This window comes from Ptychodera flava, chromosome 15, assembly GCF_041260155.1.
Source record: "Ptychodera flava strain L36383 chromosome 15, AS_Pfla_20210202, whole genome shotgun sequence".
Taxonomy (NCBI): domain Eukaryota; kingdom Metazoa; phylum Hemichordata; class Enteropneusta; family Ptychoderidae; genus Ptychodera; species Ptychodera flava.
In genome coordinates this window covers 38,015,681-38,027,646 of record NC_091942.1, presented here as the reverse complement: position 1 = coordinate 38,027,646, position 11,966 = coordinate 38,015,681, and the positions used below count along the sequence as shown (strand labels likewise).

General features: G+C 38.4%; 3 protein-coding genes across 4 annotated transcripts; all 3 read right to left on the bottom strand.

Moving 5' to 3' along the window:
- On the bottom strand, positions 1 to 1,032 carry LOC139150788 (uncharacterized). The gene has a single exon (XM_070723181.1). It carries the CDS (start codon positions 1,030 to 1,032, stop codon positions 1 to 3), a length of 1,032 nt encoding a protein of 343 aa, XP_070579282.1.
- On the bottom strand, positions 874 to 3,292 carry LOC139152100 (BTB/POZ domain-containing protein 17-like). The gene is made up of 2 exons (XM_070725205.1): positions 2,827 to 3,292; positions 874 to 1,706 (listed from the first exon to the last, which is right to left on the bottom strand). The coding sequence occupies exons 1-2, from the start codon at positions 2,842 to 2,844 to the stop codon at positions 1,059 to 1,061; spliced, it is 666 nt and encodes a 221-aa protein (XP_070581306.1). The 5' UTR covers positions 2,845 to 3,292; the 3' UTR covers positions 874 to 1,058.
- A 2,896-nt stretch (positions 3,293 to 6,188) lies between these two features.
- On the bottom strand, positions 6,189 to 11,750 carry LOC139152090 (sialate:O-sulfotransferase 1-like). Of its 2 annotated transcripts, none has more exons than XM_070725190.1 (6): positions 11,572 to 11,750; positions 9,983 to 10,595; positions 9,244 to 9,375; positions 8,537 to 8,698; positions 7,949 to 8,152; positions 6,189 to 7,499 (listed from the first exon to the last, which is right to left on the bottom strand). In XM_070725190.1, exons 2-6 carry the CDS (start codon positions 10,548 to 10,550, stop codon positions 7,141 to 7,143), a joined length of 1,425 nt encoding a protein of 474 aa, XP_070581291.1. In that variant the 5' UTR covers positions 10,551 to 10,595; positions 11,572 to 11,750; the 3' UTR covers positions 6,189 to 7,140. The 2 variants fall into 2 exon arrangements, with proteins under 2 accessions (XP_070581291.1, XP_070581292.1); XM_070725191.1 differs by having other exon boundaries at positions 10,115 to 10,595; positions 11,572 to 11,736.
- Positions 11,751 to 11,966: the final 216 nt, after the last annotated feature.

The following is an 11,966-nucleotide window of genomic DNA, read 5'->3' as shown; positions in this document are numbered from 1 at the left end:
TTAAGTAAATTGCTGCGACATTGCTGACAAAGGAAGGGCACAACGCGCCAAGTTTTCGAGCATACGATCTACCTTATTTGCGTTGTATTGGGGCTTGCATACAACTGTTAACTCAACACCTTCGTCGATCAGGTACTCTGAATCCTCCCTCATTAAACCGTGTAATGTGACAGGATCTACAATGGATGTAACGAGACGCTTGTCAGTTGAAGTAGGGATTGCTGAACCTGCAAAGTTAAAGACTTTGCCTTGCTTACTAGTAGCTTTGCTAACGGTATTTCTTTGCGGCCACGGCCATGGCTTCTGGGTTATCACTCTCTTTACGTATTTAACCTGGTTTTGAACGCAAATCACCAAGGCTGAAATTTCCCACTCAGATAACTCATCTTTAGGCACTTGTAAGGCGATATCAAGTCGGAAATGGTCGTCTTCGACCACCTTTACCTTTCTTTGACTTCGTTTTCCATGGCTATCATAGTAATTTTGCACATATTCTTCTGTAATGCAGACACCCTTAGGATAGACGGACACTTCACATGTCACTGTGGTAAACCTATCTGTGAAAGAGGGGTTGACTGGAACATAAAACTCTTCTAAGTCTTGCTTAGTGTCACAGTCCAGGTATACATAATCTTCAATCATGAACTTTCGACTGAATTCACTCTGGTCGGCAGTCTCACTATCGTGTGAATTTTCAAGGTTGGCGAATGTGCGAATATTCCTAAAAACCTGCGAATATCCCCTCGCTGTTATGCCTCCTATGCTCTTGGTGTGACATCGAAATGCAGGCAGGATGTATGGCGTAGAGTAAACTTCAGAATTTTCATGAACAAATTCATCTTCAAGCAGACTGTCCAACGTGACGGTTGACATCAATTCGAATCGAATCAATGGCAGAATCTCTTTAAGGTTGTCTTGAATGCTTGCTGAACGTTTGTCTTCTTTCAACCATTCCACAACCCAGCTGTGCAGAGTGTACTCATCAGGTACTATCATATCATCTCTTTGAAGAAACTCCTTCACATGATTCATTTCGAAGTCAACCCAAACACAAGACTTTACGAAGAGTGGAAATTCCATGCGACGAAATCTTTCAGTTTTTTCACAACAGTGAATCGACAGTCACTTATGGTGACCTGCTCTTCATTCGAAGCAGTGTCGACTAGCTCGTTCGCAGGTGACATCGACGAACAGTCAAGGTAACAGAGCCAGGCATAAACACGTTCAGTGTCAGGGTTTGCGTTAAAATGTTCATCCATGTACTTGACACAGGTCTTCATAAGAGATTCTACAAGATATTTATCAGCCAACATGAGATAGTAAAGCGCACTGTCCAGAGAAATGTCTACTGTACCTGTGTACAGGTACTTTACAAACTCTCCAAAGTATCGCTGACAGTGAACGTTATCTTCATTGAGAGTAACTGCACTCTGTTGCTGTTCCTTCCAATCTGGCCCGAACATTTTGCAGAAATATTCACTTGAATTCATGAGGATAATTTTATGGGCACTATAGCGCTTGTCGCCAACTTTTATCATAACATCACTGAATTCTTCCTTTGTGAACATATCGGCCATCCTTTCAGACAATTCAGAATGATCTTGCAATTTCTTCTCTGCCTTATTAAAGGTTTTCTCTACCAGCTCTTCACCAGTAACTGGTGTATCAGACTTGGGTTGAGTAATCTCAGTTTTGTTAAACAGATGCTGAAATTATAACAAAGATTGAATGAGATGTGCAATTTATGCCTTGGATGTGCAAAGGTTGGTACGTTGTAAGCCCGTTATTTTGACATTTTGTACTCATAGATGTTAAAATACCGTGAGGTAGGAGTAAAGTAAGAAGCTAATTGCTAACACTGCCTGCATATATGCTTAAATAATACGACTGTAATGTATTATTATGTTAATTACCACGAGCCATGCATGGATTCCGTAAAGGAAGATGATAAAACGTGGTATAGATAGACTATTCTATCGAGCCATTCATGAGCACTGTTCTGTGAAGAAAGATTGTGAAACGTAGAATGGATGATCTTTCTAATGTCCCTGAAGAGTTGGGAGGGAGACATCATTACATAACAGGATAATATCTGGATTTTAAAACGGAATATGATATATTTTAATACAACTCAAATAACGTCCTTTGACCCAAGTTAGGATTTTTGGCATTCTTCCAAGCTGATATCTAAGGTCAAAAACGTATACTTTAGTGCATACACTGCAAGAAAAGTTATATTAATTTTGCATCATTGTGACCGTAGATATGCCTCTATACTAGCGGCGATGTACTAAATTGGCTCTGTGACTTTGTCAAGTAAAATTTGCGGTTTTAAAGCTAATTACTGAATTTTGTAGACAATAGAAGACAGAAATGCCATAATGTGGGATCACGTTGGAATCATGAAAATAGCCAACACCTTCAAATGAGAAATATCTATTCGATTTCATACCGGAATTGCCAAGATTTATTAAAACATGCTGGATAAATTACATTTGGGCAAAAGAAAAGACTCTTTTTATGTCCAGGTTTGAACTTTGCACTTTACCCCACGTCGTCACCATACAGGTACACCAAATGTACGTTTTTGCACGGCCGCTCATCTCTGTTATTTTGGACTGCCCAAGATGATTACAAAGAGCTTGTTTTGCAATGTTTGTGTTTTGTTTCACTGTAAAAGATTTGTCATGTATACGTTTTCAACAGTACAGTGGAAAATAAAGTTACTTTCGTTTTGTCATGTAAGCTTATACGTTTTCAACCTTTGTCAAAACTGTCGGTAGTTGACCTATAATAAAACCTGAACAATAGATCATCATATCTCACCGTCATATTAGCGTCCATCGTTGCTATTTCGTCGGCCTAATTCAACGATTTTTCTCAAGTATTAAGGCAAAGTTGGATTTCAGATGACCAAAGCGTATCTTCAGGTCGGTTTCCTCTTGTCTTTATAGCAGGTAAAGGAATGCTTTACTCTCGAACCACATACGCAGATGTGATAAAGGCCCCATAGCTATCCGATTATAAGCGAGGTCACTGTAATCATCAGTCTGGACCCCGGCTTCTTGTGCAGCAGTTATGACATGAATACGCACGAGAAATATATCATGCCAATGCCTAGGGAGTCATTAATATTTGTACACAAGTTGAGGCCTATGGAGAAACAAATCAACACGATTTCGGTTGGCAATGTCGAAGCCATATTAAGTTGGATGATATGATAAGCAGAAATGCCCAATTATTAACTACAACGTTAAAGTTTAATCAAATCCATGGAAGGCCCGGAGATATCACCGTGATGTCTAATAATGTATTGATATTATAGCCCTTATGCATATTTTGATGGTAGGGAGTTCAGCCGTCCTGGAGTGATTTATGTAAAAATGACTGAAAAAAAGAAACTTGGGTAATGTTTTATGTTGGACTCTGTCATGATGTAGGCCTATTGCGTCCCGTTATGATCTGATGTTGTATTCTGTCAGGTTTTTAGTTCAGTTATCAATGGTGAGGGCGGAGGAAAATCGGGGACGGTCAATCTTTCGGGGGGGGGGGGGGGCACTCAAACCCGAAGTTGGTACAGGTGTACCCAGCTGAGTTCAAACTACAACACATAAAATTACACATTTCCTTCAATGGGGCTGGGGTGGTCAAGAGTCTTCATTTTCAATCGAATACTTGTCAAAACATAAATTGTACATTTTCTACAAGAAGATATTAGGCAAAAGCACATATTTGGGGTGTAAGTTGTGCTTTAGTAAAAAGCAGGGTCAAAAGTCGTGAGGGTCTTTTAACGCGATTGGAACTAATTTGGGATTATTGGATTGTGAAGTAAGACGGTTTAATCTACAAATATAAGCTCATCTGCTTTTCTTTTTAAGTTAATACACTTGTTTTTGTAAGTAATTTGTGATATTGCAACACTCAGCTACAGGGCACCTATCACTTTTGATAAATTTGAACAATATGAAGATCCAATTATCCCAAATTAGTTCCAATCTCGTTTTTTGATTTTATAAACATTATATTGGTCAAAAGTTTACATCAGGCGACAATTGGGGTTTCCAAACCGCGATGTAATGTGTACCCTTCATGTGGCAGTGTTTTTTTTTTTCAAATTGTAACACACAACCCTCCCCTTACTCCAAATTTGAATGTTTGAAGTACACCTCGATAAATCTGCTGACTGTGACACACATTTGCATATTCAGACTGACAACTTAAGAGACATTCATTTATATATTTGATGTGTCCTTTGAGTGTATGAACAAAGGCTTGCTGACCAACCCCAGCTTAATATCGCTGATGACAATGTACTAGTTCACACAATTCACAAAATTGACAATTGCGCAAGTGCGTCATCACAACAGAAGGATTCTTGTAGCTAAATACTTTGTACTGCACTGGAGAATTATCTCTCTATCCAGAGCTTTCGACAACTATCCACCCGTCTTTATCAATGGTGTTGATTAGCACCACTGCGCATGCGTGATCTTAAAATATTATTCCAGATTCGAGGCAGTTGATACCGTCCCCCATCTCGATTCAACGTTGGTTTGTGTTCTTATGTATATCGCTTCCTTAAGAACATCGGCGTCCAAGCTGCGTCACTTCAGAGCTTTCTAGACATATTCACAATGATTCCCCGGGTCATAATTTCATGGTAGAAATGTGAAAATCTTGGCTCCCGGTAGCCGGATTGGTTCAAGAGAGGTATCACTAGGGCATTTTACAAAGTTCTGGGTACTGAAATAAGGCAACCTTGAAAGTGAATAAAATCCAACGACAACATGAACATATTTTATGTTGATAAATAAAGTTGTGAAACATCAAACAACACAGACAATATGTTAACACAAATGTGCACTGCATGACATAATCCAGACAAAATGTGTTGATAACCTGGTCATGCTGTAATTTCGACTCATTTAAGCACTGTTTAGAAAAAACAGGACAAGGGCACCAGTCTGGAAAGACTTTCGCTGAAAGATGTATCACTAATTTGCTAGAAAGACATGACAGAGACTCTGATCTTGGCAGACATAAAACGACAACACCAGAACTCATTTGGTGTCTGTTAGTAATCCTTTACGAGTGAACTTACAGGCATTTGACCACTCCGTAAACACTACTGATTTTGCATTTCAACATCACAAATAGTCAGAACATGAACACTTGGTTTTATTTGAATATTTGAAAAGTTCTTGCAGGATTTGACTGTGTTGTCCACTGATAAAAGTTTGGTAAATGGTCTTCCTTTCTAGCATGAGTAGAACTCAGGATGAAATATGACCCCTTCTACAGACACTGATAGCATTTTGTCAATTACTTCAGTGGCTCCACAATCCAATGTTTATGTTATCAAGATTAAATTTACACCAAAAGACGTTGTTCCTATCTTCCTGAAATGTTACACTCAATCAAATTCTGTAGTATCACTAGAGGTTATTATATCCCGGACAACTAAATCCCGATTTCATATATTGTCACTGACACCATACCCATGGATCGGTCAAGATCCATGTTTTTATGTTACCAATGCAAAAAAATTATGAAAATTAATAATGCAGATAACACATCAGTTCCTGGCTTTTTTACGGCATTATGTGAGAGTCAAGAATTAATTAATTCAACCGACATGATTTACATTGTCGTGCATTTACCATGTTAAATGTAGAAACAAGTTATTGATGTTAAACTCATTCTACAATTATTGTTAAATTTTTTACATCAATTACACGATTGGAACTAATTTGGGATAATTGGATGGTGAAGTTATGTCGGTTTAATCTGCAAATGTAAGCTCATCTGCTTTTCTTTTCAAGTTACACATTTGTTCTTATGAGTAATTTGTAATATTACAACTTTCAGCCATAGGGCACGCAACACGACAGAAATTTGAAAAAATGATCCAATTATTTCAAATTAGTTCCAATCGTGTTCAATCAAATCTGGTAATTCAATACCAAACTCTAGGATTAAAAAATCTACTACAATAGCCGGGGATGGCAATAACTTTCAAAACCTTCAACGATGCAGTCGATAATGACATTTTATTGACTAGAATAAATCATGGCGGTTATTACATGACTGCAAGTCCAGTGGTTCGAGGCATGACCAACGTTGAAGACGCAGGTAGCATATTTCTATCGGAAATGCGATCATTGTTCAACAAATTTAAACTTAGTCTATTTAAAGCGAAAATGTGTCATTTAATGTAAGCGAATGGATAAATAAATGAATGAATGAATTTGATGGATGGACGAAGGAATGGATTGATGGGTGATTGAATTCAATAAATGTGTGGATGGACGAATGGATGGATGGATGCATGCATGCATGTGGCTTGTTTCAACTGAGCTTGCGTTATTTTAAAGTATTTTTAACATTGTACAATTCAGCAGGTATCCAGATTGTGATACTTGAAGTAAGTTTACAAGAAAACAGGGCACAAAGGCTACGTCACTAATCATCAAACGATGTCAATCTGAGTGTATGCCTAAGAAAATCAATCAATCATTCAATCATAACGAAATACATCATGCAACTCTTTTAAGCTGTTGATTAAAATTGGCCATGATGAGAATATTCTCCCCTTAAATGTGCTGTTACACTGCTGAAAATGCATTATCCCTTTTCACTTTAAAAGTCGTTAACTTCATGATTTGGCTTAAATTTTTTACAACGTCGATAGGACTTGCTATGGCATCTACGCATCTTGAGTAATGATAACAGTAATTCACTCTGATACTGATGTAGATTCAGCCGCGACCTAGTTCTGAGAGATAAAGAGGGGAAGAAATAAGCAAAGTTGACACTAATGTAAGTTAACTGACAATAAATACAACACCATAAACCGATAATAATCGTGTGTAGTAAATGATTACAATCGACGACTTGGGACCAGACAGTGAAAGTATTTTGCGCTAATTTTTAATTGATCATATCGTTTTCGTAGCATCTCCACAAATGTTTGTCGTTAAAGTTTGATTTCATCTTGGAGTACTGATAATTAGCTGTTCTAGTTACAACCATAGACCCTCACTCGAAGGTCTATGATGAGACACGCAATTCAATATGAGAAATATTAACATTTGCAGCGAGAATTGTTTCTGTCATTCTGCACTACCTTGGATCATATTTCTAGTTAGGGTAAACCCTTGCCACGTGCTTGAATCCTTTGACATCCAGCAGATCATTGACACGTTCAATTCTTTCTTCAATGTTACTGTGCATCTCTTCCGTAAAAGGGTCAAAACCAAGAAGTTTTTTCTCGTCATCGGGTCGGTGGAATTTTCCCTCCATATTTTTGATGACACAAGCCACACGGTTGTCGTTCAACGTGACATTCAGGAAATTATTGATTCTGCGCAGTTCATACAGAGGGTTGTCCTTGACGTCCTCGTAGCGAACCAACAGCAAAGGTCCTTCGTGGAAGAGAAGCCATTGGCTTATCTGGCTCTCCCATTCGCTAGAGTACTTTTTAACGTACAAGTCCCAGCCTTCAGAAAGATGAAATATAATAGGTGGTTATACAATCTAAATACGTGCATTCTATTATGTAAATTCACAGATGGGTAATGATTATATCATACACTAAAATCACTTCAACAAATACTTCTCCTTAAGTTTATTTTTCCTTTGTATTGTTTCATTTCGAGAATATGACAAAGAATGTCGCTTGGGTTGTACAGCCACCATATTAGATATGAAGATTTTTCTGACTTTGCGAACGTTGTATCTGAAATTTTATATTGTAGGGACATATTTTCCAGTATGAGGGCTGCCTTCAGTCTTCAAGAATGTAACAATTAAGACAACTGTGAAATTGCGACCTATTAATAAAGATATAATGGTAGAAAGGAAAAAAACCCATAAAAATAAGTGCTTTCCTCTTGCACTTTGTATGGTCGAGAAAACGCCATCGTGGAATCGTCCAACTCATGCTTACCTTTTTCATTGTAATAAATATCCATGGGAGCAAATCCGGTTTTCCCAGCATATTCTCGACTGGCTTCAGCTAGCATTGCTTTGTATGGATTCCTGATTAAAAGAATGCCACCTCGGAACCGTCTCACGAGATCTCTCGAGAAGTCGTGTGTTTTCTGAACGATGGTAGTCCCCGCTCGCCAATCTTCATCCTCTCCTTTAAAACCTGTATCACATTTCAGATAAAGCAGAATCACACATAATTATTCTGAATCTTGCAATTCAAAAATATTGAAGTAAAATGTCAAACAATCATTTCTAATGTCAGCAACAATGCTGAAAATTTGGTATGGAAGTGGTATTTTTCTTTTCTTATCTGTCGATGGCACATATATTCAGGCAAGGGTTCAGTATATTAAAAGTAATCCGAAATTGCAAGCCCATCCGTTCCGCCACAGACAAATTCTTTTTGTCTGTGGTTCCGCATATATGTGTTGCTGCGGTGAGTGAAGGTAAGGTAGCAAGTATAATTGGCCCCAAAAGACAAAATACCCTGAAATAATTTAAAATTATTGCGGTGACAATATAGTGTTCACATAGAGCCCAGTACCTGCGGATTCCAGGATTGGACTCCTCTTCACATTGCCGCTGTAATAGCCCGTTGACTGTTCTATCAGGTGCCGCACCCAAGTGTTCCCTGAACCAGGAAAGCTAGCCAACGCTACCGGTGGACGACTGTGTGCTGGGCTGAATCGTAGCTGACAACGGTTTCCTATTGGTTGGGTAGAGTATGTAAGTTAGATATTAGTGATGGTGGGGGATGGCGGGGGCGTTATCTCACTCATCTTGTTGAGAGGACATCTAAGCTTATAATCTGGCATCTATGGAAAGAGAGCGTCAGCTTTGTTCGGGAATATCCAGATAATAGCGCTGATCGCGATTTCAGGTTTGTTACTAAATATAGCTACATGCGCGCGACTTCGGACAATGCTGCCTGAAATTCGGACAAATTTTTGTTGTATCCGCGGCTGCTTTTGCAGCTTATAGTCTGAGCCATAAATTCATACGAATTAGTGTGACTTTTAGTAGCCATTGTAACACTAGCAGGTTTTATTTTCGTTGTTTATGAGAAAAATTCAGAAAAATATTTATTTATGCATATAAATGAGAGAAAAAATGACGTCAATTGCGATCAGCGCTATTATCAACCTACATTTACAGCATGAACCGTTGAAGAAACAGCTGCTACAGTTTGTGAGGCACAACGCATGCGCTCTAATAAACAACTTACTGTGCTGTATCATATGTTGCCCTTACCTGGAGAAGTGCTTCTGCCTGGCGTTTCTACGTGCTCTATAAGACGGATCTGAGTATACACTAACAAAACTGATAACATTAAGAGTCCTCCAAGGGAAATCCCCCTTTTTCCAGTGAATAAATTTCCGTTACCTGGAAAATATAGACATTTTATGACTTAATTAGAAGAAATATGCCAACGTTTTAAGGGTGACCTGTAATTAAATTCGCGTATGATACCTATTTTCAAGTTAAACAACGCAGTGCCTGCTTATTGGTATTTTAAGAATTATTACATACTTTCACACGAGTTACAATCTGAGAATAAACCTTCCACTAAAAACCTAAAACCTAAAATATTATTATATCTATATTAACTTTCAAAAGAAAACTTAAAAGGTACATGTTCCCCAGATCATACAGTGTGGTTTAGCCATTGAGCGTCACAGAACAAAACACTCTTTTGGATTTTGGCGATATATAAACTTTGCTGATTGATTGATTGATTGATTGATTCTGTTCTCGACAATTCAAACAATAGTTTCGCACTACAATGGGAATTTTTCTTTGAATGAAACCGGGCGAGATAGAAGATTTCCACTGGGAGCTCCCCCGGCCGCGGCATTCTCGTTCACCTTATTGAAACTTAATTGTTGTCAATCAAAGTACGGTAAGCACAGCTATTTTTACCATAATTTTTGTAAAGGGTTAAAATATTGTATTTCGGAAGAGCTAAAATATAAAAAAGTTCTGAACTAACCATTTACCCTACAAAAAGACCTTTTCATCCGGGACATCTTATAAACCATTCCCATTAGTAGCCATTTACAGCGACGTCTGTAATTAAACGGTGGGTCCTTCCTTAAGTATACCGGTTTCCTTGGCAACTTACCGGTATCCCCAATATCCAATGAATGGCTGGTACTCTTTGGAGGAGGACTACCCCTGACTGGTTCATCTTCCACCTCCTCTTTCTTCGAAGGAGCAGCAACATTGTAATCGAAAAGTCCAGCTATAGCTGCTCGTGCCTGCCTTGCCTGATTTAACGCTGATTCCAATTTCTTTTTCTGAAATGTCAAGTCTTTGATCTTCTTTAATAACGCTCCTCGTTCTTGCTCGTCGGCAAGACGACGGACTTCCTTTTCAAGCGCCTCTTTCTGCATTCTGAGGGCTGTAAGTGACACTTCGATGGGGATCCGATCGAAGTGTTTGTCAGTAGGGTCAAGTTCACCAAACTCCACGGAACTGCTGTTGTACTGTTGCTCTATGTTTTCTCTATACCCATTATAAGAATAAGGATGCCTGTAAGTACGGCCGGAACTTGTCATAATTCTCACGCCCTAGGCTTGATGACAACAGTGTTGGCTTGGAATCTGAAAAATACGATATAATTTTTAAGAATTAAGAGAAACTTTTAATGTTAAAATGACTATGTATAACGCACCGTACAGTATGTGGAAGACTACCAGCATAACAGTTTGGATTCTTAAATTGTTCTCAAACTGATAAAACCTAGAAATATATAGCGTTTACTTGTTAAGTTTGGTTGTTGCGCTGGTCATCTAAGGCCGCCAGATTATTGTAGCAGTTTGTATTGTAATACGAGAATAGAATAGTATTTGTTGCTGCGCGACAATGACGACATAATTGTATTCGCATAGCCTAATTAACATAACTATTTTAAAGATCAAAATCAACTGCTATCGTGCAGTAAGTATTCTGTAATTTTCAATTAAAGTAATGAGCACGTAATCAACGCAATCCTAGAGCCTCTGCAACAACATAACAGGCATAATTTAATTAGACAAACATAAAACTAAACAAATTTGGGTAAACATGATGACACAGGTTACATGGGTGTGTTCAAATCACAGACACTCTCCAGGTAAAGATGGTACATCAAACACTGTACTGATTCGGCCATGTCAATCTGACCGAGTGCAAATTACTTTATGCAGTTAAGATACCATTGCTACAGGTTTACATTGCCTGTAAACGTGTCAGCGTGCACGTCTCGCCTGTACACCGCCATGATGACCAATAAATAAAAACGCTTTTCCGAGCCCTTTCATTGTAGGAAAACATTACTCTATCATCATATGTGCAGTTTTCGATCTATTGAGACAGTGACGTCAATCAAAAGAATCCTCTGGCATGTACAGATCAAACTACGCTATGAATCTGTAAATTGAGGCATTGCTGGCCATGATGAGCAAAAACTGAGAATGAGTAGATCCGACTAAATTCTGTTCTTGCAACTGCGTTCACAGCTTTGCACAAATGAAATTTCATCATATTTCTTGTGGTAAAAATGAATTTAAATCAAGACCGACGATTCTTCATGCTTACCTGCGTGAAGTCCTTGAAAACTATCATCATTCGCTCCGAAATAATTAATTTCATGTATTGCTTTACATTTCTCCAGCCATGTTACCCATTGCGATGGCGTCGTTGGAAGCCACACGTTGACCGAACATATGTTGTACGCAAACGCAAGCTGTCGCAGGCAGTGATATGGCAAGGGATTTAAATCGTCCACAACAGTGGTAAAGCTATTAATCCCTGAATATTGAATAACATAAAAAAATTGTTGGATTTCGGTTTATGACGAGGATAGTGTCTTCCAAAAATTTAAACAATGTCACGTTTCAAAAAAAAAGTTTTATTCGAAGAATAATCGCCGCGCAAGTTAAGCCTATACCTGCATTTTATATTAAGTGAGAACGTCGGCTATGGGACTTTGT